At 40.1% G+C, this 26,965-nt stretch overlaps 3 protein-coding genes across 6 annotated transcripts; 2 read left to right on the top strand and 1 right to left on the bottom strand.

The window, feature by feature from the left end:
- The first annotated feature begins 2,285 nt into the window (after positions 1–2,285).
- LOC103721977 (large ribosomal subunit protein eL36x-like) lies at positions 2,286–5,816 on the top strand. Of its 2 annotated transcripts, none has more exons than XM_008812373.5 (4): positions 2,286–2,442; positions 2,766–2,864; positions 4,622–4,821; positions 5,583–5,816. In XM_008812373.5, the coding sequence occupies exons 2-4, from the start codon at positions 2,766–2,768 to the stop codon at positions 5,611–5,613; spliced, it is 330 nt and encodes a 109-aa protein (XP_008810595.1). In that variant the 5' UTR covers positions 2,286–2,442; the 3' UTR covers positions 5,614–5,816. The 2 variants fall into 2 exon arrangements, with proteins under 2 accessions (XP_008810595.1, XP_088569996.1); XM_088713870.2 differs by lacking the exon at positions 2,286–2,442 and adding an exon at positions 2,552–2,576.
- Positions 5,817–6,626: 810 nt separating this feature from the next.
- On the bottom strand, positions 6,627–12,195 carry LOC103721976 (putative clathrin assembly protein At2g25430). 3 transcript variants are annotated; one of them, XM_089928191.1, is made up of 2 exons: positions 11,578–12,195; positions 6,627–9,060 (listed from the first exon to the last, which is right to left on the bottom strand). In XM_089928191.1, exon 2 carries the CDS (start codon positions 8,912–8,914, stop codon positions 7,016–7,018), a length of 1,899 nt encoding a protein of 632 aa, XP_089784317.1. In that variant the 5' UTR covers positions 8,915–9,060; positions 11,578–12,195; the 3' UTR covers positions 6,627–7,015. The 3 variants fall into 3 exon arrangements, with proteins under 3 accessions (XP_089784317.1, XP_026666180.3, XP_008810593.3); XM_026810379.4 differs by having other exon boundaries at positions 6,627–9,248; positions 11,578–12,157; XM_008812371.6 differs by having other exon boundaries at positions 6,627–9,068; positions 11,578–12,074.
- A 3,869-nt stretch (positions 12,196–16,064) lies between these two features.
- Positions 16,065–20,406, top strand: LOC103721975 (U-box domain-containing protein 13). Its single transcript, XM_008812370.6, is given in 8 exon segments — positions 16,065–16,566; positions 18,178–18,294; positions 18,471–18,902; positions 18,995–19,163; positions 19,166–19,276; positions 19,279–19,383; positions 19,386–19,511; positions 19,514–20,406. Coding segments are annotated over 8 exon segments (1,992 nt in total). The 5' UTR covers positions 16,065–16,257; the 3' UTR covers positions 20,137–20,406.
- The last annotated feature ends 6,559 nt before the right edge of the window (positions 20,407–26,965 follow it).

Genomic DNA, 26,965 nt, shown 5'->3' with positions numbered 1-26,965 from the left:
TACAGCAGAGAAGTTTAAGGACTCCAGCTTTCTAAACGAACAGTGTGGTTCTCGTGTTCTACGGATCAATCATCGCTTGTTCTCTGTTTCCTCTGCTTTCTGCAAGCATCTTAATTTGTATTCTTAGGCATGGTTGGTGTTCTTCGGAGCGTTTAGATGGATATTAAGAGAGTTTTAGAAAGGCCGGCAAAAATTCGCTCATCCCAACTCTGATCTTTGTAACATGTTAAATTATAAATTTTTTTTTGCATACATACCCTTCTAAATATTATGAAAATATATATGCAAATATTAAAATTAGAAGGGTATTCACGTAAAATTTTATATTTTAGGAGGATAAGTGCACAAAAGATCCTAAATTATATGATACAGACTGTAACTAGATTTTAGAATTTTGACCACACCCAGAACCATAGTTTTTTTTTGAGGCTCACTAGTTAAATTCATGTTTAATTATGAACTTTGATGAGTATTTATTTTTGGCAGTGGTTTTATTTACTTTTTAGTGTTAGTTGTTAAATTCATCTCGAAAAAAAATAAAGTCATCAAGAATTGGAAGGGTTAGGTCAGGCAGGCTAAATCGTATCCATTATAAACGTCATGGAGTGCAGTATTTGGTAAACGAGGTTGCAATGTGGAAGGGTCGGACATCCGACTAAAGATTACTTCACCAATGGACAAGTATGTACTTGACCAATAGACAAGTATGCGTTGGTTGAAGCGCTCCAACTTGATGTTAGGTCAAGTTGGGTATCCCACTAAATTCAACCACAGCATCCCCTAATTTTTTGGAAGGGGAAAAATCAAACTTGCATGGAAGAATAGAAACCAAGGGGTAGCTATGACTTATAATAAAGCTTAAAATTTAATGGAATTAGGGTAGGTGATTGAGGAGAAGAAGTTAATAATCCATGCAACTATATCTTCTTATCCATAAAAAGTTTAGGTAGCATTTGACGACCCAAATGGGGTCACTATCCTTATTCCAAGGTAACCAGATCCCTATGACCTATGATTATCGTATTTGAAATGCTATGTTTCAATGATTAATTTGTTTAGTATTCCATAATAATACCCAAACTATCTCTAATATATTCAATATATTCCATACGTTTTAATTGAAAATGAAGGGATTGAGAAGAGTTGGACCAAATTTTTGAACTAGGTTAAGGGGTATTTTTATCCCCAAATTTTAGCTCTATATAATTGTCATGGGGGGATATTGCAAACCTGTTCTTAAAGATGTACTTAGCATCACTCGGTTGGATGGTGAGTTTAAAAATGATAGTGGTCTGAGATTATTGCCATGTAAGATTACAATCAAACGCGATAATCTCATTATCTCCATCTACATTGCCATTAATCCTGGAATCATCCCCCATATCAAGCACCACCTTAATTCATGTTGATGCACAAATTGTCTTTGTCGTTTATTTGCAGGTAGGATGAAGATAAGAAACATCAACAACATCCATTTGCAGCAATGGCGAAAGATTCGGAGGAAATATAGAATGAGCTTGGTAGTTATTCCTCGAAGTCAAGCTAGCTAACCAATCTCCTACAAACTATAATTTTAACAAGATCCATATCAAAGAGATCGAGAAAGAAGCAGACGGGAGGTTAAAATGCCTTAAACTTTTTTTGGCTATTTGCTTGCCCCAATGACCTCTTTAATTTTTTAAAAATAACAATGCAGGCTATAATAAAACCTACCATATAATTTGCTTAACCTATGCCCAATCTATATCGAATAGAGCTGGACATTGTAACCAAACAGGTTGAATCTGCTGTCTTTTGAAAAACACAAAAAACAAGTCGATTGATGATTTTTTTTTTTTAATATTCGATCATCGTTGATTACCAAGGCCTTTGGCATCTCAAAGGCAATGGGCTAGACCTTTAATCTTAGAGCTGATCACGGGCCAGACCTTAAGCTATGTTTATGTCTAATAGGATTTTGGGCCGGATTTTTTTGAAATTTAATTTTTCTATGCCCAAACCTGGCTTGTGATCAGCTCCAGGCTTGATTGCCGATTTCACATCTACGTCATCAAGTGGCCACGCTTGAGCGGCCCGGCCCTATTGGGATCGGAGTGGGCTCGAAACATTTGACGCAACAGCCCATATGTCACGTCCCTATGTGCTTGTATTCGTTAAACATCATTTAATTTTAGCCTCTTGGTGGGAATTCAACCCAAATTGGAGCCGATTCGAAACATTGTGCACATCCCATCTCAACTCGAACCGAATCGCAGAAGTTTTAGTAACGTGGGCCGTCCAATTCGACAACCAGCGAGCATCGGACGGTCGTGATCTGGAAAGGTTACTTTCGTTAATAACGAGCTATGGAAACGTAGCGCGCGGCGGTCTTTATTAGGGTTCCCTCTTCCGCCATTAGGGTTCCTCGACGGCCGCTAGGGTTTCTTCGGCTCTGAACCAGAGGTGAGAGATGGATCCCTCCCCCATTCCTTCTCTTCGATATTTTATCTCGTAGTGATGCTTGTTACTCCGGTTTCCGATCTCAAAGCCCTAGTTTTGGTGGCATTTAGAAATCTCTCTCTCTCTGTCTCTCGAAGGTGCTTCCATATCTCAGGGGAAATCCTTGATTATCCGATCCGCTCTTCTGTAGTTCTTATTTATTTTCTCGATGGATTTTTTTAGTAGTTTTTTTTTGGCCTCGTAGCTATTCACGGTTTGCTTTAAGGTCCTGTTTCAAGGAGACGCTGATCGCTTTTTTGATGCTGGATTTGGTGGATTTTATACAGATGGCTCCGCAGCCGAACACGGGTCTCTTTGTCGGGCTGAACAAAGGCCACATCGTCACCAAGCGGGAGCTGCCTCCTCGTCCTTCCAGCAGAAAAGGAGTAAGAATCCCAAGTCAACGTTGAGAACGGATTTCACTGTTTTCTCTGGGTCATATAAAACAGAGCATGGAAGAGTTACCTTTTGTTTATGTTTAGTTTTATGTGAAACGAAAAAAGATGGAAAAAAGACAACAGTAGGGAATCCTTACTGTAACTTAAATCATACATCGACGCAGAGACATGCATAGTTTATCACTAGGCTAAGTTAAGCTAGAAGTCTATGCTTGAATGAACCGTAATCAGAATCCCCAAATGGCAGAACGCATGTATGTTGATGAAGGTTTTTTATATATGTACAAAAGAAACTATCTTGGATTAATATGGATTGTTTGGTTGTTAATTTACGTTAGGATGAAGATGGATGTTGCTTAAGTGGAGAATGACTTTTATTACCCCATTTAGTTATTCTCTTTTACCAGATCCTGGTTCTCTGTAAGATAATAGGAAATGCAGGTAGTTTACAACGAATGTTTAACTAGGCATGTTTTGCATGTTGAAATGACGTTGATATGATAGTGCCCAAATGTGAATTTTTTTTATCTTCAATTTTGTGCCATCCCTAGTGAATTAGGTGCTCTGTTTGGTGATGGGTATGAAAAAGTTATAATTTCATTTACTAGACTTTGGCCAAGGAACTTTAGGACATGTAAGGATGCAGTGTTGAGCCAAAACTAATTCTAAAGTGGGTCTTAACTGATATATATTGGACTTGTCTCATACAGGTCTATTATTTTTTGGTTATTCAAAATAGGAGATTAATTAAAAAAAATGCCGAACTTAAAACTTTTTTTAAAACGAATTACGATCCTTGTTCATAGCTGAGCATGATTTGCTTCATTTTCATGTTAATATTTGCTGATATTTAGAAAAATTAAGAAATAAGACTCTGGTAGTTTCTTTTCAGTTTGATTAGAATGTGTTCTGACATTTTCGTTTTGCATTTTGAGAAAATCCAGTTTAAAAACTCTTCTTTAAGAAAACAAACATATGTCCTTTTGATTTAGATAGCCTGGATGCGTCTTTTTGTATTTGTTTAATTTCCACTGAATCATATGAAATGGTTGAAAGTTGTCATGATACGCATTTCCATTGGTTTCATATTTGTAAGAAGCCTAATTCCTCCATTAAAAAAGCCTAGTTCTTGGAAAACTCCATGTGGTGTCTTCCATTGCTTAGAAAAATTATGGCAATGACCTGTGCAGAAAACCTTATTTCACTACTTGGAATGTCAATCTAGATATTATAATTGGAAAGGACCCAATGCTGCATCCGATATTGCTCGGTGTTCATACTTTTTTCTCCTGTTTGATCTATTTGAAGCAGTAGTATATAGGAATTCTTCCTCACAAACTGAAAGTATTCAACAGTGGCCATTTCAGAACATCAAGCCTTTAATCTCATAGCTTGCTTACTTACCTGATGTGACAAGATGACAGATCCATTGTTTGTGCATGGTTCTGGAGTGTTAAAAATGTCTCACTTAGGCCTTGCTTTGTGTTCTGTTCAGATTTTATCTTAGTTGGGCAAAAGAAAATTATTATTGCCTAAAATGAGATGCAGCTATGTGCATGCTGGAGAATGTTATGCATGTTTACGTGTAATGATTCTATTGACCTGATAAATATTGATTTTTTTGGTTATGGGAGGTTTACTGGATGCATAATTCTGCTATATATATGTTATCTTCCTTTCCTTTTTTTTTGTGTATCCTACAAAATTGTAGTATGATGCCTTGTGACTTTTTTGTGTCATTCCAGAAAACCAGCAAAAGGGTGCACTTTGTGAGGAACTTAATCAGGGAAGTTGCTGGGTTTGCTCCTTATGAGAAGAGGATCACTGAGCTTCTCAAAGTTGGAAAGGACAAGCGTGCATTGAAAGTAGCAAAGAGAAAGTTGGGTACACACAAGAGAGCCAAGAAGAAGCGCGAGGAGATGGCCAATGTTCTCAGGAAGATGAGGTAATTGCTTATTGTTCTTACTTGACTGTTATTTCATTTTTTTCCACTTTGTATCAAAATATAGTATTTTCCATTCAAGAAACGTGTGGTAAGGTTCTATTGAAAAATTCTCAGGGCAGCATGTTGTAGAGTAGTTATTTACTTGTAGATATAAGTTGATGATAGATTTTAGTATTATAAGCACCATAACGTCAATCCTGACTATGTCACGGTTATCTATTTAGCTTGTCAGTTTTTACTTTGGTGGCTGGGGAGACAACCAAATTCAGATTGTGGGTTCTGACTCTGGGTCTTGTTCTAGTGTGAGTGTGAGAAATTGTAATCCAACATGTTAGCTGGTCTGCATGCATTTGAACTGATTTAATTGCTAACATATAGCTATCAGCAAGAACTTTCTAATCAATTGAACCTAGATTCTTCAGTAAATTACGACAATGAGTTGAGATTTTTGGATTTTTTTATGTTCAAACTTTCAGATTTTATGCTATTGTTAGCATATTAAGTCAAACATGACATAAAAAAATCCATTGAATGTCTTGTATGATTTTTTTGTATTCATCATCTTTTAACAGCTATTGTAAGTAATTTCTACAATAAATAAATTCGGGGGAAGCGTCTCACTTCCTCAGTTTTCACTCAAAAAAAAGAATGTCTTGTTTGATCACATCCAATACTGTAACTTTTATAATGACCTGTTTACAGCTTGTAGGAATTCTAATTATTATTATTTGTGGTTTCTTGTGGCGCCCTACCACATGCAGGTCTGCTGGAGTGACTGAGAAGAAGAAATAAATTTTGTTGGGGGACTCCTGTAGTCGTGGTATAGAGTATCCCAAAGTTTCAGCTATTGAGTCTTTTAGCTTATGCAGTTGGTTTCATTGTTTGCCCCTCTAATGTAGGTTGATCAAGACAGCGAGAAAATTTATTTTGGAAATTTGACTATTTTGTACGAAATCATTATTTTGATATTTGAGAGCATTGTTGTTTGATTGGTAGTATTGAATTAGTCATGGATGGTTGCAGCTATGGTTCAAACCGAATGGAAGAGGCCATATTACCATTTGACTTGAATTTCAATATCTGAATGAGCTATGTATTGTGATTGCATACTCCCCAGTTGGTTTAGTGCTTACCAAAAAAAATAAAAAGAATTCAGATTCCCTAGCATGCTTATATTTGTGGTTTAGGGTTCCGGAGGCCCCAGCGATCACCATGGGAGCTTCTCTAGTCGGCTGCTTCGCGCCTCCTCTCCCTCTTCGCAAGTGCCATGGTTCATTGCCTCTTTCCTTCTCTCTCCCTCTTCTAGTCCACTAAGAAGATTTTTTTTTTTAATGAAGCCTAAGAAGAAAATGAGCTGAAATCTATTCTGGACGAAATCTTTTTTTTTTTTGTGAAACCATTTCTTAAATTTTTAGAATTTTTGTGAGTAAAGATTTATTGCTTTCAAAAAATAGTGAATATAAAAGCTAGGAATAGCTGTAGTTTTGTGAAGATCACATCTTCATCATCAATCTCAGTTGCTAATTTCACTAATTATGGAAAAAAATCACAAAAAAAAAACAGATACGAAACAAGTCTTTATTTTTTCAAATATTTATTGGACATTGCTGCAAATTTATTTAGTTACATAGCTATAGAACTGTCTCAATTATAATTTTTTTTAGTAAATGAGGTGGTAACAGGTTCAAAAGATAATATATCTTCCGTTGCGAGAGGTCCTTTCCCTCTATTAACAACCAAAGAAAGGACGAACTGTGTTACGAGTGTACTACATAATAAACTATCGGATTCACAAACAGGAGAGGTAAAAATTCCACCAGATATTGCACTACAGAGTATAATAATACATGGTCAGCGTCTGCCAGATGTTCGACTCATGACGAGGGAAGACTCCTACTGGAAGTGCAGGAGACCATGCCTCACATCGTCGTACATCCGAACCCAGTCAATCCCAACATCCCGCTTTCATGCAGGCAAACAAGATCTCTGGAATAAAAAGAAAAGCGGGAATAAAAGGAAGAAACTAAATAAAGAACATCTCAAATCGCCTCCATCCGAAGCGAGTCCCAACAACGAATGCATGTACCAAGCGATCATGAATACAGACGAAACAGTTCAATCCAGAGATGAGAGATTAACCGACGCCGCAGGGCAACCCAAAACCATAAATACAAGGAATGAAGAGCACCAAGACTCAGTAAGTCGGGTAGTAGTATCCACCATTATAGGCTCGTGGCATTCCGTAAGGCATGGCTGGGTTGGGGAAGTAGCTGTTGTTGAGCCTGGCCAAGCTCGCCTGGCCCTGCATTCCATCCCTCGCATACTGCTGCCACATCTGCTGCTCCCGCACCAGAAACTGCTGTTTGCTTTCCATGTCTGCCATCTGCACATAGGAAGGTGGGGGATAGCTGAGAGACGCAGCAAATGGATCCTGCCCGATGGTCTCGACGGTGCCATCGGGTGCAGGCAGGGCCAGCACCGGAGTAGTCTTCTGACCAAGCCCAGGCAAGGCCACGCTGCTTGCGCTCCCGGTGCTCATCTGGGCGTTCGCATGCTGCCTCACCGCTCCTTGATCGTACATTCCGTTCAAGAGTAATGGGTCGAAGCCACCGCCCAATGTCGCCTTCTGCTTCACAAGGTTGCTTGCTGTCTCCACGAGGGCAAGCTCCCAATCTGCCTTCCCAGGCTCGGCTGCAGGTGTCTGCCATGCAGAAGTCACCTCACCTTGTCCGGGGGCACCATTCGAGGGGAAGGCTTCCCATGACCCATTGGCACGGTTTGCCGCCCCTGGACCCGAGAAAAGAGCCAATACAAGCTTGTTGGACTGATCCTCTGCAGAAGGGGCATCATCCCTGAGATTCAGTAAGTCAGTCTCCTCCTGCTGCTGCTTCTTAGGCGGTTCCGCCACCTTCTCTGGTTCTGGCTCTGGCTTCGGCTTCTGCTCTGCGCAATCTGAAGGTGCCGGGAGAGCTTTGATGCTGTTCATATCCTGTGCCGGTTCTTCATCCCCAGTCTCAGGGGCTGGCTCCCTCGGAGGGCTCTTGGGCCTCCTTGCCCTGTCCCTCATGAACTCCTCCAATGTTTCCAAAAGCCTGTCTGTAATACGCTGCACCTCTGGGTACTCCGATGAACGGGCCACACCTGTGTCCTTGCACCAACCATAGAAAAGACAGAGCTCGTCGATCTGCTTGGCAGCACTGGCATAGGCCTCGAATGCCTTGACGCAGTCTGGGTAGTCCATGTCAAAGAATCGGTCCAGAAGGACAGCTAATATCTCGCAGATGTCAGCATAGAGCTGGAAGCTTTCCCTGACAATCGGATAGAGAGCGATGAGGATCATCCTGCTGTGCTTGGCAGCGCCGGTGGGACGGCAGGCAAGGAAGCGATCAAGTAGCTGCTGCAGATGGTGCATCCTGCCCAGCACCCTCTCTGGCTTCATGTCTCTCAGGGGAGTTGGTGGCTTCCTCTCTTCCCCCCTCTGCCTCTCATCATACCCACCGCTCCCAATTCCTGGTGGGGATGAGTATGAGGACCTCCCGTAACTCCCATAGGTGTATGGATCAGGCTCCCCCCTTGGTGACTGGTATGGGCGGCTGTTACCATTGCGACCACCAAGCTGCTTCTGCTCATAGACAATGCACTCAAGCCGCTGGTCCAGGTAGAGTGCGTAGGTCCGGACAAAGGCAGAGTGATCCCATGAGTTGGAGTGAGCGTCGTCACGGAAGTCAGACATGTTGAGGAGGCGAGTTCCCCTTCGAGTTGCATAGAGGATCTCGTGCTGGAAAGCTGGGTCTCCATCAACCAGGAGGCGGTGTACAAGCAGGAGGCACTTGAGGGCCACGATATAGTTGTGGGTCTTGCCCAGCCTCTTGGACACCATTGCAATGCAGGAGCCGACATATGCACGGGAGTAGGAGGTCAGGTTGAGGATCTCCCTCAAGTACTTCTCATCAGCAGGCTCGTCATCGTGGCTCGTAGCCTTGACGATGGCCACATCAAGGTCAGGGGCCATATTGCTGGACACCTTGGCCAGACCAATGCTTGTCTGGTCCTTCACTGTTCCAAGGGCCTTTCTGATGGTGCTGGGTGCCATTTTCTCTAAGACGACAAGTTAATCCTTTTTTCCTTTCAATCACTCCCAAATGCTCTGTGCTGCTGTGGTGAATGCAATGAGCTACTGGTTGCTAGAAGTAGATGCACTGGATGGACCTCCTGCACCACAAGTCCTGACCTGATAGGCTGATATGCTACATCCCCTCAAAATCCAGCAAGCAGGTAGTTAGCAATTGGAAATAGATGCTGCCAATTGAATGTGTCAAGCATGGATGGTGGCTCATTCAAAGAGAGATTTGGTTTCAAGGTTTAGTGGAAGGGTATTTGATCAATACCGCGAGCTATGACATCTTGATGTTTTAAACAATCTTTAACTGCAAGGACAGAACTTTCAATGACCACTGGGTTGAAAATTGTTACCTTTTGATACAAAATTTAGATGAATATTCTGATTATCATACTCAACAAAAACGTAACAAATAACAAAATGCAAACAAATAGAGGCGAAAAGGCACAAACAAGAATGAGAAAGAACTTAAAGCTTGAGTATTTTTTAGCTTAGAAGGGGAAAACAAGCGAATAGGCTTCATGTTACAAAAGAATGCATAGACATGAATCTGGTACCTACACTGCAGCTAGTCCGACAAGCTAACTCATGGAGAGGGTAGATCAGTGTTTCATCATCAAGACTGGAATTTGGGAGTTCACAACTAATAGAAGAAAGAACAGAATCTCTCTCTCATAAAACAGGGTTTTAGCACATCTAAACATTCTATAAGCCAGTATAAAAAAGGAAAGTTGGAGCGGGCTCATCCATACCGATCTTTCTAATCAGGATGATCTTTGGATGGACTGTTTACCTTTGAATAAAGAACCTTGTTTGCCTAGGGAGTGGATTATATGCGACCTAGGTAGCAACATCAAGCTACTAACTCTCCATTTTAACAACAGCCCAGCTGTCCTTATCCCAGCACCTATCGCCTGACACAACTCTTTGATCGAGGAGTTTAGCAGCGAGCTCCCTGAATTTCAGGGGGTGTGTATTTGCGGTCAAAGCTGACAGAGGCATAAATGGAAGCAAGTCACAGGGAGTAGCTTAAGCTACTGCAGTCTCACTTAAACATCCCACATTTGCTGAGTATTGGGGAAAAATTGGATAGTGCACCAATGATAGTACATGGGTGATTGAGGTATTGAGACCATCAAAGAGAACACCAATGATTGTCTCCTAGAAGACTGCACAAGGATGACATGCCCCAAAATCTAACCTTGATGATTTCCAGTCGTTAGTTGAAAGCTGAGGATCAGTTAGAGCAACTCATAGTCTGAATCAGAGACAGTAACATCGATGAAAGAATTGGCATTAGGTATAATTCTGGTTCGGTCTGAATTTGAATATGTGATCTGAAGAACATCCAAATAGGCTGTTGAATGGTAAAGGAAAAAAAAAACTATATGAAGATATAGAACTCATTTGGTTTGAGAGAAGAGAAGAGGGTAAAGTGGGTTCAACAGAAAAATGTAGAAATGCCTCATGTTTGATTGGAGTTTTTAAAGGAGAGAGACAAAAAAGTGGCTTTTCTATAGGATAAGATTCCCATATTTCATGAGAAAGAAAAATTTATATAAGACATAGAAAAGTCCAACTCCCATTGGTTGGGAATTGCGATAAATTTTTTTTCAAAAGAATTCTTAAGCTTTAGATAGAATAGGATAAAGTCTTTCCTTTTATTAAGGATATAACAGGTAATTTACATTACTTTTCTAGAAAAGTAGATAACCAAATATCAGTCATTCTGAAATGTGCCACTTTTCAATGGTCAACCAAACAGTGGAAAACCACTTTCCGAGGCATCGTGCACAGCTTTCTAGGAACAAAATTCCAATAATAGAAAATTCTTCCCGCAAACCGAACGGGTCATCAGTGAAAATTCTTTCTGCGAACCAAACAAGTCCATAGTTTGATTCCACTTGAGCGCAGAGTAAGTTGAGAAGTCAAGAAGCAGTGAAGATCTGATCTATAACATCAAACCAGAATAACAAGACAATAAAAAAATTGGGAACGAAATTATTTTAACAGTAGTTTGTTAACCACCGTTTAGATACATTATGGTCGCTAATAAGACGGCAATACCACTGGGTTGGGTAATTGCACCGAGTAGGCAGGCTAGGATTAACTCTGACCGATCCGATCAGAATACCATTGGTGGTATCATCGGATGCACCAAAATCGGGATGAATATGATGTTGAAATATCATTGGTCCATATATACATACATATGATCTGCGTATTTTGCAAATCCACCGCTAAAAAAAGGAAGATCTCTGGATCACATCAGACTCAGAAAACTACCCTGAGATAGATCTCGTAGCGGATTCCCCACCTGGCTAGAGAAGGATGCGATGGTCTAATGGCTGGGTCCTTGCAGCACCAGATCTAGAAGTCGCCCCGGGCGGCGTTTCCTCTAATTAGGTTATAAAGGTGCAATGGGTTTCCTTCAATTAAAGTTACAATCCATATTCTTAGTTCCAACAACACGCAAAAAAAAAAAAAAAAGAAGAATGTGCGCCATGACCGAGGAGTTGAGAATTTGTAGCGAATAAAATGAAACGAAATTGAGATGAGGAGATCCATAAGGAAGATGGAGTCCAAAACCAAGTAGGAATGAACCGAATAAAGGGGCGAAGGGGTAAGAGAAGTACCTTTGTTCCGGCGGCGCATATACGACGTCTCTTAGTTAAGCGGAGGGAAAGGGCTGGGAGGAAAGCAGCGATCCGTGTTGATGGGGCGCGTGAATCTGCTCTCCTCCGATCTGTGAGGCAAATAAACCTATTTATCTATCAGCTCAGATCTGCGTCTCCCTCCCTCCCTCTCTCTCTCTCGAATCCCAAGTCAAGACTCGAGAAGGAAGACCAGGAATAATCTCCTTCTCTTCTCGCTCTTAGCACATCGGATCGGAACGGAACGAGATCGGGGTACGGCCTCGGCACCAGCAGCGGCCGCGGATGGCGGAAATCTAGGTGGGAGGGCGACAGCTGCTCCCCAGACAATGCGAGCGCGAGAGGAGATCGCCTTCTTGCCGTCCACCGACCTTCCCCCACTCCCCAGCTCTCTCTCTCTCTCTCTTCTCGCTCCTTCTAATTCCGTCTCACCGTCCGCCGACCCCAGTCTCCCAGATAACCTTCCTGACCTCATCCTCATCACTACCGTGGTCCGGATGCCCCCACAAAAATATTCCACGCGGCAGCCATCTCTGCCCTCCGCGTGGCGTCAGGCTCGGACAAAACGAGACGCCCAACCGTGATCCACCAATAATAAGCAAGCATCCCGCCAACAGAAGCCAGTGGACTTAAATGAGCACGGAGCACCAGAGAGCGACAAACGGAGACGGTCGAGGCGTAACGGAGACGACGACAAAGAATATATACATTTAAAAAAAATAATAATCAATAGAATAAAAGCAAAACAAAACAATATAAGAGAATCCCATCGCTGTCCTCCACTTGGGCTCGCTGAATCCGGCAGACTGCGAGTAAAAAATATGATAATAATTTAAGAGTGATGCCGTTGGTGCTGCTGCTGCTTCTCTCTTTCTTTTTCTTTTTTTTTTTCTCCTTTTTTTCTTTTCCTTTTTTTTCTTTCCTTCCTTCCTTCCTTCTTTCCTTTTTTTTCTTTCTTTCTTTTCTTTTCTTTTCTTTTCTACAATGGATGCATCATACACAGCAAGTACGAATACACCTAAAAGATCAAAAGATAATAGTTTTCGAATTCTAGATAAGTCCTCCTCGCCCAGCCAAAGAGTCTTTCCAAAATAGTTAGATACGTAAGAGACTACCCAATCTGTTGCCCCATTGGCCTCGCGATACACATGTTTCGCTTGAACAACCATCCCCTTACACACCATGGCCCAAATATTCATAAGCAGCGGATGGCTATCTCCTACACTATCCACACTCCGTTGGATCTAATCGATAACTGTCATCAAGTCGCTCTCCAGCACTATCGCACTTGCAAGCAAAAAGTATTGAACATAACTCAAGCCGGACTAGACTGCCCTCAGCTCCACTCTCGGAACGAGATGTCGAAGATCTAATAGCCACCAGCCGCAATCACCTTGGAGTCTGAACCTCTGGTGACAAAGTCCGCCCCTCCTCTACTCCCGCCATTCAGTACACATCCATCGAAGTTTACCTTGAGAAAACTCGGGGGGTGGGAGCTCCTAGGTGAAGAACATCGTACAGAGTGCTCCATAAGCAAAAGAGGAGCCCAAGTGTCCCGAGCTATCAATGGTCCATCCGATAAATGCGACTGAATAACCTCAGCTACCTAGCTCCAGGCCTGCTCAACCACAAATTGCAGAGGGAGACAGCTCTCACCAACCTACACACATATATATATATACATATATACATATATACATATATACATATATATACACACACATAAGCATGCATGTATGTATTACTATTGGAAATAGGTCCGAGCGAAATGTTGAGCTGATTGAGCTACTAAAATCGAACAATCAGCTGCTAGAACGGTAAAAATTGATCCAAGTTCATAATGCATATGGGAGATGGTGATGTGTTTAAACATGCATCTACGTTAAGGTTTGGCGGCATGGAACCCACCTGCAGGTTAGGAAACAGGGGATTGTACCGTCTCTAGCAAAGTTCACTTGCCCTACAGACAACTTGATAAAGCATTCTCATCGCATCACCTCTTTTGTCCTTGAAACACTCCCCACGGTCCCCTCCTTTTCCCCAACCCACCACAATCCAAAAAAGATGAAAAAAAGAAAAACAAAAGCATGCTCCCAGGTGGTATCATTGGGAGCATCCCAGTCACACATGATTATACAATAAAGATACTGCGATCACTCTAAAAAGAGATGGTATCTTAGTGCTCAAGTTATTCTCTCTCTCTCTCTCGCACATTTTCTTTTAATTTGCGAGGAGAGATGTGTTTATACTTGAGCACGCTTTAATTTAGAATGATACGCTAAGATAATATAAACCTCAAAATGCAATGCTATGTATTATACATTATATATGCGCATATATATATATATATATATATATATATATATATATATATATATATATATATATATATATATATATATATATATATACTCTCTAAGATATTATTTCTATAAATTTATTATAAGACAAGCATTTATAAATTTAAATGGTTAGTCTGCAGCTACGTGGCGAGCTTTTATGGTCCAGTTTACTTTATCAATGGTGAGTTTCGAGGTGTCTCGAGGTGTCTTTTATGCTATACAAAATGGTGCAATCGGGTCAAGAATGCTGTACAAAGCCTGTACCTCGTCCAGAAATGCGTAAAATGCTCTGCATCCAACTGATGCTTGCAACCTCTGTTCCATCGTTAAATTCTATGCATGCAAAAAAAAAAAAAAAAAAATCTACCGGCCCGGGTGTGGTTCACAGTAGCCAAAGCAGAATCTTTTATTAAGTTTTTATTTAATGGCAAGAGCAAAAATTGGACGGTTTGTCGAACTAGAAAAAGGGATTGGAGCACAGGTCGCCTGTTTCACTTTAGGTACAACCCGTGCCAAAATCAACTTCATGATAACATGATAAATATATTAATTATTAATTATTTATACAAAATATCTTATAGCTATAAGTATGTAGAGAAATTATAATCATTAATTATTAAAATAAATCACAAGTTTTATGCGATTCATTGAAAATACAATGGAATCTAGATCAGTTGACGGTCCAACCAATTCAAGCAAACCGTTGTTATGTTTTTTTTAGCCTCGTTTGGCAAATCTGTTGGCAGTAGAGCTTTTATAAAAAGCTATTTGTTGTTTGCTAATTATATTTCTAAAGTGTTATGAAACTTTCATATATGTTTGATAAGCAAACTGAGAAAATATTTTTGATATTACAAAATGACCATAAAAAATATTGCATAGTATTATACAACAAAATCTAATAATATATAATTTATATTGATACATAAAAATATAATATAATATAATATTACTGTAATATAGTATAATATTATGATAATATAATAATATAATATTGTATACTATAACATAAAAATATAACATAATTTGATATTATATAATATAACATATCAATGTATTATGATATAATGTAATATAATATTATATATACAGTATAATATAATAACAAATATATAAAATATTATAATTATTATCATTATATATTAATATTTTATTAATATAATATTTTTTGGAACTAATTTTTGGGTTTTTTGTTTTTTTTGTTGGGACTTCTGCAGATTTCTGTAATATAAAGGGACATTTTCTATAATTATAATATTTTATCATGGGTATTTGATTCAAAAAAAAAATATAAATCAAAAGCTTTACGATGCATGCTAAAAGTGTTTTTCCAAAGAAACTCAATTTTAAAGCTTTTTCCAATAAGCTCCATTTTAGAAATTCTCTCAAGAAGCTGTGTTAGCTTTCTTGCAAAGCAAAAATAATTTTTTAATTTTTTTAATAAATATTTCTATTTTTTTTAAAAGTACTTTTAGAGAGTCAAAAAGTGTTTTCTAGCCCACCAAAAATTTTAGCCACTATACAGATCCAGCGATATCGATGTTCGCGGGATAATTTAGATTTGCATGGGTTATATTCTTATCGTACTAACCGTACAACTCGACGTACAGCAAATATGTAATGGTATACGTGCCATTTTTTTATCGACCGTATATTAATGATTCGATGTCAAAATCTCGCGCCTATAAAATTATAGCAACTTCTTAGACCTTGCAAAATTATTATTATATATATAATAAATAATTTTTATTTATATATACAACCATTAAAAATATTTTAATTATTTTAATTCTATTTTTTTCTCTTTTTTTTTGCTTAAGAGAAGGGAAGGAAGGCGAGGAGAACATTACCTGTGGGCCAATCAGGCGGGGAGCATTAGGTCCCTCCATTTAATCGATGCCCGTGTATTTCAAGCCTGGGCCACTCTGGTGAAATCAAAGCCTTGTTCCTAATGTGCTACCACCTTGGTGGTAAACTGTTATTTTTCTCGGTGATGATATGGATACACAAAAAGGGAAAAAAAAATATACAAAACAAATATTTTATAAAAAGCCACCTCTAATATTGAAAGAATTTCCACGTAACAAATTTTTTTTAAAAAAATAAATAAAGAAAAAAAAAACCAGCTGATCCTGCTGCTCTTCCTCTTCCCCTCCCTTTTCGGCATGCAAACCCTCTCGTAGCCATAATCTTTCCGGTGCCTTCCCGAACTCGGGGGCAATCCCCTCTATCTCTACGTCGATTTCGATCGGTCTATAGATTTTGGTCGGTGGAGCAGAGCCCGATCTGATCCGGCGGCGGTCTGCTGTTAGCGAGAGCGATGGAGGACGAAGATAATGGGGCGGCAGTGGCGGAGGCAGCGGGGGCCGAGGCGGTGGCGGTGGTGGAGAAGCTGGTGGAGGCGGTGGAAGAGATCCCGGCTGTCTCCGACTACCGAAACGCGTACGAGAAGCAGTTCTGTAACCTGGCGCGGCGGATCAAGCTGCCGCCGCCCATGCTGGAGGAGCTCAAGGAGAGAAAGGACCCCGTCCCCGATCGGGCGGCACGGTCGCTGGCCCCGCTCAAGCGCGCTCTCGACTCGGCCAAGGAGCTCCTCCGGCTGGGGAGCGAAGGGAGCAAGATCTTCCTGGTATGCCGATGACCCGTGGTATTGTTCAGTTAATCTTTTTCTCTTTTCCGTGGAATGCGGCTTCTTTTATCTTTTCTTTTCTTGAAATCTTCGTATTGATTGTTTCAGCTATAAAAAAAAAAAAAATACTTTTACTTTGAATTCGGTCATGATCGATCTGATATTTTTTTCTTTCTTTTTTATTTTGAAAGCGTCTCCATTTCAGCAAAGAAAAAAGGGGTTCTTGGCTTTTGCTTGAATTGTCGCTCGCTGCAACTAGGGTCGGGAGTATCTAGGGTTTTCAGCTGATGCCGATCTTTGGAGGTATTTTGGCTGAAAATTTGTATATCTTGTGATATCTAGACTGCAACTTATGTAGTTTCAAGGGAGAGAAGACTTCATGTTGTGGTTCTGTAGTGTTTCCATTGCCTTTGATGGCATTAATTCCATAGATTTCGACTTTGAATCCGGTCCAGGACAACTTATAAATATCAAAAATGGTGATGTAAGTTGAAGATGAGATTAATTGTCAGAAGAATCTTTTAAACAGGTCGACATCGAAGGATGCCGAAACTTGATTCTGGATGTAACAACAAAATTTCATATTAATTCAACTTTTGTGTCCCTGATTTTGGATTTGGGGTCTTCTAGATTATCAAATTTGAGCGAATTTTTGTGAGTCCACTGTAAATCCAGAGTGCCATAATGTCGGAGCTTCTATGGTTCTTTTCTGGAAATGTTTTGATCATGAAGATAGTCTCCCTGACAGTGGATTTATTGAAATGCTATCTTTTCAGGCTTAGAAATTTATATGTCTATGTAAAGCTTGCTTCAGGAAAATGTTAAAATGTTAAAGGGCTCTTTTTTTTTTGAAGCTTGGATTACTGTGCTGTGTGGCAACTGTTGCACTATTTGACTTGCATATGGAGTGTCATTCTTTAATTGAATAGGTTGGTAGGTCAAGGGTTGTGCTTGGGCATTAATCTAGTGTCTCGTGATATCTGACCTTTTTCTGCGACTCATCTTCTGTTATAATGTACATCGTTAAGAAAGTTTTTTGAACGGCCATCAGAAGCTTAAAGAAAAGCACATGATATAGAATGAAAGGTGCAAGTTAGTGGCTTACATAGTTATATATTGTCAAGCACATTTACTCAAACAGATGCATCTTTGACTAGCTAGAAGCTACAATTTCCTACCATGAAAAGACTGTTTCCATGTCATACAAATTTCCCCTTTTTTGTCTTTTAAAATGATCATACGGTATCAGAAACAAAGGCTCTGTGATTGTTGCTGTGGGCATGGATTAAGCTTTGTAATGGCATTTTGGCGTGCATAGAGTTCCTTGTTTAACTATCTTGTGCTGGTTTGCATGTCTTCTTGCAACATCTTTCAGACTTTTAGTGAATGTAATTTTCGCAATTGAAGCTTATGAAAGGAGATATCAGCCTCTCTTTTGTAAACATGCTAAATTTCAATGTGTAACTCATGATTGTGTGAACTACCCTCTGATTAGGGAAGCGTGAACAGAAGATGATGATGTGTTTGTAAGATTACTCTGTGTGCTTGCGCTTGCATGTTGCATATTTGGTGCAATGCCATAATCACCGATATCTGTCTACATATTTGCAGGTTCTGGAGAGGGATTGAATAATGAAAAAGTTCCTGGAAGTTACTGCTCAACTGGAACAAGTGTTGCGTGAGATTTCCTTGGATGAGTTTGACATATCAAATGAAGTTAGAGAACAGGTAGAATCATCCATTAAGAAACATGTTCCCTTTTAACATTATTATCGGCAAACACTTGTTCCTACGGAGCTTGACGTGGTTTCGTAATTTCAATTTTTTCCCTCCGCACTTTTGCAATGACTGGAGACCCAGATCCTTTTTTAAGTGATGCTTAATGAGTATGTGATTTTATCCAGGTTGAACTTGTCCATACTCAGTTCAAAAGGGCCAAAGAACAGTTTGAGACACCTGATGATGAGCTTTACAATGATGTTTTATCTGTTTACAGTATGAGCAGTGATGCTAATGTGAAACCAGCTGTCCTAAGGAGATTAGCAGAAAGGTTACAGCTAATGACCATATCTGATCTCAAAGAAGAATCACTTGCATTGCATGAAATTGTTGTTGCCAATGGTGGAGATCCCCAAGTGATCATCGAAAAGTTGTCAATGCTATTGAAGATTATTAAAGATTTCGTGCAGACTCAGAATGCAGAAATAGGAATAGCAGCAGATCTCAAGGTTCTTCCCTCCAATGAGAAGTCCAAAATTCCTGTCACTCCAGATGATTTTCGCTGCCCCATATCATTGGAGCTGATGAAAGATCCAGTAACTGTGGCCGCCGGGCAGGTCTTTGAATGATTCTTCATCTTTTCCTCCGTTGGCATGCACTTTTCACATGCTTCAAAGTTTCCAGTCATATATTTACATTATTTTTACAGACTTATGACCAGCGATGCATTGAGAAATGGCTGGAGGCTGGCCATGATACATGCCCGAAGAAGCAGCAGAAGCTCCCCAACACATCCTTAACCCCAAACTATGTCCTCTGCAGCTTCATAGCTCAGTGGTGCGAGGTCAATGGCATGGATCCACCTAAGCGCTCCGCTCAGCCTGCTTCTTGGGTGAATGTGCCAAAATTATTGAACTTCTCTGTAAATTATCTTCCCAAAACATTGAAGACCAAAGATTAGCTGCCGGCGAGCTTCGCCTCCTTGCCAAGCGCATGCTGACAACTGCGTCTGTATAGCTGAGGCCAGGGCTATATCTCTTCTTGTGAGTTTACCATCTACATTTGATGCATGGACCCAGGAGCATGCAGTTACTGCTCTTCTAACCTCTCCATCTGCGAGGAGAACAAGGGGAAAATAATCTCCTCAGGGACTGTGCCCGAAATAGTTCACGTGTTAAAGAGGGGCAGCATGGAAGCATGGGAGAATGCTGCAGCCACCCTCTTCAGCCTTCAGTTGTTGATGAGAATGAGGTAATAATTGTGGCTTCTGGGGCAATCCCACCCCTTGTTATGCTGTTAAGTGATGGCAGCCAACGAGGGAAGAAGGATGCAGCAACAGCACTCTTCAACTTGGTCATATACCAAGATAACAAGGGAAAGTCAGTGAGCGCTCGCGTGGTTCCAACACCCATGGGACTATTGACAGAGCCAGGAGGAATGGTGAATGAGGCACTTGCTATGTTGGCCATCCTGTCAAGCCATCTTGAGGGGAATTTGGCAATTGGGGCTGATGAGGCAGTGCCCGTGCTGGTGGAGGTTATAAGAAGTGGGTCACCTAGGAACAAAGAGAATGCCGCAGCTGTTCTGGTGCACCATTGTAATGGGGAGCAGCAGCAGCAGCATTTGGCTGAGGCATGGGACTGCAGGGTGATGGGTCCATTGGAGGAACTGGCACAGAGTGGCACAGACGGGGGTAAAAGAAAAGCAGCACAGTTGCTTCAGTGCATGAACAGGTTCCTGGAACAGCAAAAGCAAGCTCATGCTCAGGCTCAGTCCCAGGCACGGGGACAGGCACAGACTCGAGCGGAGCAGTCAAGGTCTCCATCTTTGGCGGCCTTTCTTGATAGATAAGGTATTTTATTGCTGGCTTGTTTGTTGTGGTGAAAAGGGTGGTTGTTTTGATTTGGACGCTGGGAGGTGGAAGATCACCTGCCAGTCTGATTTGTTAAGTTATGCTTTCTTGTAATGTTTGAGCTGGGGAGGGTAACTTTATAGAGCCTTCAAGAGTAAGGAAATGGAAGGATAACGAGTCTTGAAGAGTCAGCCATGGAATGTACTATGTCCATGTTGTAAGGTAGCATCCTTGTTTTTTATGGAGAAAATGCCTCCGATTTTGCCAAATTGGGATCCGGATCTAAGGTTTCACCAAATGTCTATTTAAGGAATACTGATGAAAGCTTTTAGATATGAGAGTTACTTTGATTCTTTTATATATGAGAGTTACTTTGATTCTTTTATATATGAGAGTTACTTTGATTCATTATTTTTTCTGGTTGGATTTTTCTGTCCTGCTGCAGCTGGCTTAAAAGGATGGTTGATTAAACTTGCCTTCCATGCTTGTCTCAAATTTGATGACCAGTTCGGAACTGGGGGTTCGATCAACTATTTTATTATTGCAACAAGTGAAAGGCAGGAGGAACAAACAGGGAATAGCTTGAAGATTTAAATTCAGATTCTGATTGTATGTATCAGGTAAACATTTTGAAATTCATTCCAGGAAAGCTATTGTCCGGGTGATCTTAAGAAACTGAACTGCACCAACAACTGTTGTAAGTTATGAAATCATGCAATAAAGATTCTGATAATAAGACATGGTCGAAAACTGCATGGTCTTCTTTGGCAGTGCTGGGCAAAAAACCTGCAATATTTATTGGATTTTTCTTTTTCTAAAGTTTCCATGGTGATTGGCAAATAAATCATCATACGCCTGTTGAGTACAGGAACATACAATGAAGTGGCTGTTACAACCAGCCTGTGAGAGTGAGACCATCATGATTCAGGTTGAAGGCTATAAAGGAGTTCATAGGAGTTTTAGAAACACCTGTGGTCCATTCAGGACAAACGACAGGTAGGAGGAAAGACTTGCTGATGATTTCTGGACTTAAAGCATAGATTGAGCAACTACTGTTCGCATTGCCATGCAGCCTGCCTTCATCGGTATGCCGCTCGCAACTCAGCTAATAAAAGTCGATCATTTGAATATGTAACTGCTTTTTTTTTCTCCCTCTTTTGCTTGGCGGTTTATGGTTCTGTTTTGAGTTTTTTGATGCTGGGCTGGTGGAAGGAAATGAAAATGGAAACTTGGATTTATTTACTCCAGGTGAAACGTCAGGATACTGTGTTAGGTAAAATAGTAAGACATCATATGCGTATGATGCATATTTTCACAGTATCAAGCAAGATTACTGCAAAACACTTGCGACAATTATGTCACGTACAAGTCCAAAGCCTTGTTTGGATAAAAGTTGTCTGTATTCTTTGAAGTCAGGTGAATTGTCAACTGACTATTTTGAAGTAACGCTATGACTTGAAGCTTGGTGATCACTAAGGGGTCATGCGGATGAATGGCACATATCGATTTGTAAAGCTGATGGCAGCCACAACTAGCTGTGATAAGGACCGTTGGCTGCTTTCTTTCACTTACGGTCATTCCAAAAGGGCCAAATGGCTTGGTCTTCGCCACAGTGGAGTAACTCAGAACAGAGTAGGAATTAGTATCATTGGTGCACTGAAGTAGGTAGAAGGATGAGAGTATTTGAAGTGTTGGATATCGAGTTTACGCGAAGCATTAATTGATGCAGGTGTGGAGAAAGGGTGATCCTGGATTGCCTTTTACATCACTTCGTTCACACAGTTAACAATCTATCCTTTGTGGTTTGACCATATAATGGCATGTCATGATTACCAAGAAAAGTGATGTTCATTGTTCCCAAGCCTTGGGTGAGAACAGATGAATTTCTCACTCTCTTTTTTCTTGATAAGTATGTTGGGAAATGCTATCATTTGGGTTCCAATTTGAGATCTCCCTCCAGTGCATTCGACGAGGAAAGGAATGCCCACCAACAGACCCAGGCATATGCTAAACGAAGATAATGTAATCCAACTTTAAATAATAGGGCAGTTGTCATGCTGTTGTTGTTGGAAGAAGTGTTCTTGTTCGGAGCAAGTCCAAGCATATTAAATGCCAAAATTTTTGAGTTTGCATAAGTGAACAATGGAAGTGATGTTTTCGATCATTTGTTGATGATCAAAATGGTCGAATGTTTTTTAGTCCTTTGTTTACATAGAAAGAAATGGAATCGTTCAAAAGATGTGTAAAAATTACATATTGCTTGGCCCTGTGAAGCATGACATGTTGGGATGATTCTACAGTTTTAGAGTTAATTCCCTTAGAAAAAACAAAAGAACAAAAACAAAAGAGATTTATTTATTTATTTTTTAGAGAGAGAGAGAGGGGGGGGGGGGGGGGGGGGGGGGGGAAGAATAAGAAGTTTTAGTAAGGTCCGTCGAACCAGTACCGAGACTCGTACCAGTCGGTGGACGGGTCGGTACAATATCAGTTCGGTATTGTACCGACACACGGTACGCTTGGGAGTGCTGGTTCCACACCGACACATTCGTTTTTTTGGAAATTTTTCAAGTTGATTTAATTGGTAATCAAATTTTTTAAACGTTTTCAATAATTTTAAGTCTAATTTTTTATTTTTTATTTTTTATATTTGTTTAATATTTTTATGATTCTAGTTTAACCTAAATAATGTATTTTATTGTTTCAAAATGATACAAAACATAAAATGATTAGTGAGATGTTGCATACTACAATAAGCAACAAGAAATATTCTCAAATCAAGTAGTGAGGTAAAAATTTAAAATAATACAATCAATTACATATATTTAAAGTACAACATATATACGATTATCTAAAAACTCATCAAATGGCGATGCCTTTTGTAGATATTCAGATTATTAGTACAGTCTGAAGACATATCAGCTCATCTCTCTAACGAAGCAGCGTTGTAGTCTTATATATTCATCCTATAAGGAACGCGCTTCGGGTTATCAGCACTCTCGGATTTCTCGCTAAAGTTCTAGCTCCGAGAGATGTCCTATGACTTATAAACTGACTGATAAAATAGTTGTAAAGGAGCCTATCTGCAGCAAAATCCGATCTATAAGATACTCCAGACTGCATAGGATAGTAGCTACCGGAAGATGCCTCAGACGTACCATATCTATATCTATATTCGTATGGATCATAGATTGTTGTGGCTGCAGTAATAAGATCTAGTATACGACTTGAAATATGATACGTCTATGGATCCTAGTTTACGTATGAGGTCATCTACAACTGTATTGTGATCTCGTGAATGACCTCAAGGAGCCTGTCTTTTATATGCAATCAGATCCTCATGGGATCCACCAAATCATGCACCGTGGTCCCTTATCCTGTATAGCATGCATAAACTAGGATTCACTGGTGAATCGAAGACTACCCTACGACTGTGTTTCATAAATGGCAGTCTCATGTTCTCCATTTTCTTCCTAGCCAGCAGATCAATGAACTAGCTCTTCCTCGATACTTTCCATTGAGGCTACAGGTGCCTTTTGTTTTTCTTTTTAGGTGTGCTGGGCAGCTACCTTCTTATCCTCCGTGTCACTCGCTGCCTGCTTACCCTTTGTGTCACTCTCTGCCTCACCATGTTGGAATGATGTATGTCACCCTTTTGATCGATCAATTGGGTAACGTAGTGGCCTTGTCTAAGCATCTCTCGATTATATCTTTGAGAGAGGGGGCCCGATTTCGATCTAAGTCGACTCAGTACAAACTAGACAGTTCGCACCGAGTTCGAGCAAAACCAACCAGTTTCGGCCGGTTCAAGGTCGGTTCTAGCCAGTTCCAGCCTTTTCCGGCCGGTTTGAGGCCGGAATCGATTCTAATAAACGAACTGACCCGATTTTGCACCGGGTTAGCTTGGTACAGGCCAAATCGGACGGTTCGGTCTGGTTTGGCGTATCTTGGGTTTAAAAGTTATTTGATGCCGGGGTAACAAGAAGTTACAAGATCCACGAAAGTTCAAAAATTTACAAGACAACTTAGATTAGAGAAAGACCGGAGAATCATGCATTTCAGGGTAAAAATCAGGAATGGAAATTACTGTTTTTCAGGGTAAAAGTCATGAATAGAAAAAACTTATCTTCGCGCACTCGGACAAACCTTAGAACATCATAATTGTATTACATTGCGCTGTTCACAAGTTAGAAAGAAAATGCTAAAAGCTCAATCATGTCGAATTATTTATGCCACACTCTTCCAAGAAAAGCAATAATTGGATGAAAAAAAATGAGTCAAGAGAATCAAGACTCTCTCTTTTCTCGACACGCTGCCAGCCTTGCTGTTGAACTTAATCTTATCTTGTACCCTTTGCTCCTGCGATGCATTAGTCCTTATATCATATGTTTTACAATACCAGCAAGGTTGTTTGCTTTCCTTACAACCATATCCATCTTGAGAAAATATAATGCACCTTCTATATATATATTTATTGTTCCTTGTTTATTTAATTGCTTCAATCTTAAACTACTATTTTTGTTGGTATAATTAATTAGTTTGCAACTGAATATGCATGCATGATCTTTGTCGAACCCGACAAGAATATATGTGGTTCCACCCCACCATCCACACTCGTCTCAGCTAAGCATAGCATTTTGTCATCAAAATGTGTCCTCCCAGCTGCCAGGTGGCTGGTTGGGCCACGAGAGCTCTCCCTGTCTACAAACTCCACAAAGGTTCAAGAGGGTGATCAGAAGCCAAGTAATGTGGAGGATACGGCACCGACCTTCACACCCATCATCCATGACAAGGGTCCACTTGGCCCAACTTGTTACATCGTGACAGGTTCGGTGCACCAAAAGAAACTTTAGGGCGATGAGATCCAAAAGTGATCCTATAACAGTACTGACCGCTCGATCTCAATCCCATGGTGACCAACTTTGTGATGGTAATAAAATAGGAGATGGTAATCGAGTGCGAATGTGGGATACATATGCCCCAACTGAAAACAAAAGACCCTTCCATTGTGTGATTTTGTTCTCTGTTCCGGGTTATAAATTCTTTTGTCTATATTAATGAAAGCCGGATGGCTCCCCTTTAGCCTATCTTTATCATAAAAGAAAGGAAAAAAATTAAAAAAAAAAGTTAACATCAAAAGAGAAAGAGAGGAGGAAAAAAAAAGAGGGTTGTCGCAAGAAAAAGTAAACATGCAAGCAGACACAAGAGGACAAGCCAAGCCATAAAAATACGATACTTAACTTTTGGGTAGAAAAGGATTTAGCATTGAGCAGTAAGAAGTTACAGGACGAGTGCAATGCCATGGCAGACTCTCTCTCTCTCTACGTTCCTTCTTTTTGACTCAAAAGCGGCCAAGATTTCTTGGAGATCTTGATGCTCTTTGACTGGGTCAGGCAATAGCTTATAAGGAATTCTAAAAGAAACTTCTCTCAAATTATCGATGTACAATTCTTACACATATGTAAGGTTATGTGGAGTGAATCGTGCTGACATGAACCGAGATGGGCAGTGAAGGATTTCTTGGTGCACGTAGCAAATACTGATAGAGCCAATCGGGCTATGTGCGCTCAGTGTTAGGACTCAGGACCTGTACCTCTCGAGTTTAAGGTGAATATAAATTTGTACATCAGGAAAAGGATATTGTATGTACTCGATCTTTCTTGCAAACCTCTAAAACAAATCTAAAACATATATAACTTTGTGATCAAAGATCAACTACTTAATGTAGATGGGTTAAAAGATAGAGGCCATGCAGCCACTAATTTCTAAATAGATGAGAAGATATATGCCTAAGAATATTTGATTGCCTCCAAACTTGCTTGTCCTGCACACATGCAATCGGCCTCATGGCCTACAAGATTATAGTGGGGATGATGCCATGCAAATAAACAGAAGAAAAGCTCGCGGGTGCCATCAACCCCACAAACCCTCGACACTCAAACCCCGTCCTTATCAACGTGAAGGCTCCTTCCAAGCAACCCCCACGATCCAACATTCCACCATCAAATCAGTAGTGGAGACGACAAAGCTCTTGTTTTGGACTGGCCTGCCTTATTCTATTTTGCTTTGATTGTTCTTGACGTCTAAGTCCTCTATTTGTTATCCCAATCTTTTGGCTCCTTGAGGATACTTGGAGACCTAACCAAAGGTCGCATGCAACAGTGACAGCTGAACAGCCAAATCTAGACTACAAAACTTGATTTCGGTATGTTCTCGAAAAGCTGGATACTGAGGTTTTTATGATTTGTTAGTTTGTTTTTTTGAACAAGTTTTGCCAAATATATCCAATTAAACTTGTTCTAGTTTTATATAAACTAATTTAGTATCAGCGATACCGGCCTATATATACAGTGGAAATCGGCTTAATTAGGGTTCATATATGGTTGGCTATTGTATTAATTTGAAGTCTAAGTTTGCGGTCCGGTGACATGCCTAGCATACCCATTATTTGAAAGATTACATGTAATCAACGAAAGATTTTGGATCTTACTGAAAATGAACAAGATTAATATTCTTAGACTTAAAATATTCATATTCAATGAAAGAAAGAAGATACTTAGTCCATGCTAAAAACGATGAATTGGCTCAAGGCATCCTTGGACAGCAATAAAATGTTCCCAAAAATTAAATAATTAGGCAACCCTTTTACATCCTTCACCTACTCAAATCTCTTTAAGAATTAAGAATTCTGATAATAAAATTTAGGATTGCTATCGATATATGCCACCTTTATTTATTTGTTTTCTCATCGACTAACCCTGAGACAATTCAATTAAAGGTTACAAGATTCTACTGTTGGACAAAACGTCTAACTGAACATCCATGTCACAA

The sequence above is a fragment of the Phoenix dactylifera genome, chromosome 17 (assembly GCF_051530095.1).
Source record: "Phoenix dactylifera cultivar Ajwa chromosome 17, Ajwa_hap1_PhDact_Kaust_v1.1, whole genome shotgun sequence".
In the NCBI taxonomy this organism is placed as follows: domain Eukaryota; kingdom Viridiplantae; phylum Streptophyta; class Magnoliopsida; order Arecales; family Arecaceae; genus Phoenix; species Phoenix dactylifera.
Note: the sequence above shows the minus strand (reverse complement) of the source record. Positions and strands in the feature narration are given on the sequence as shown.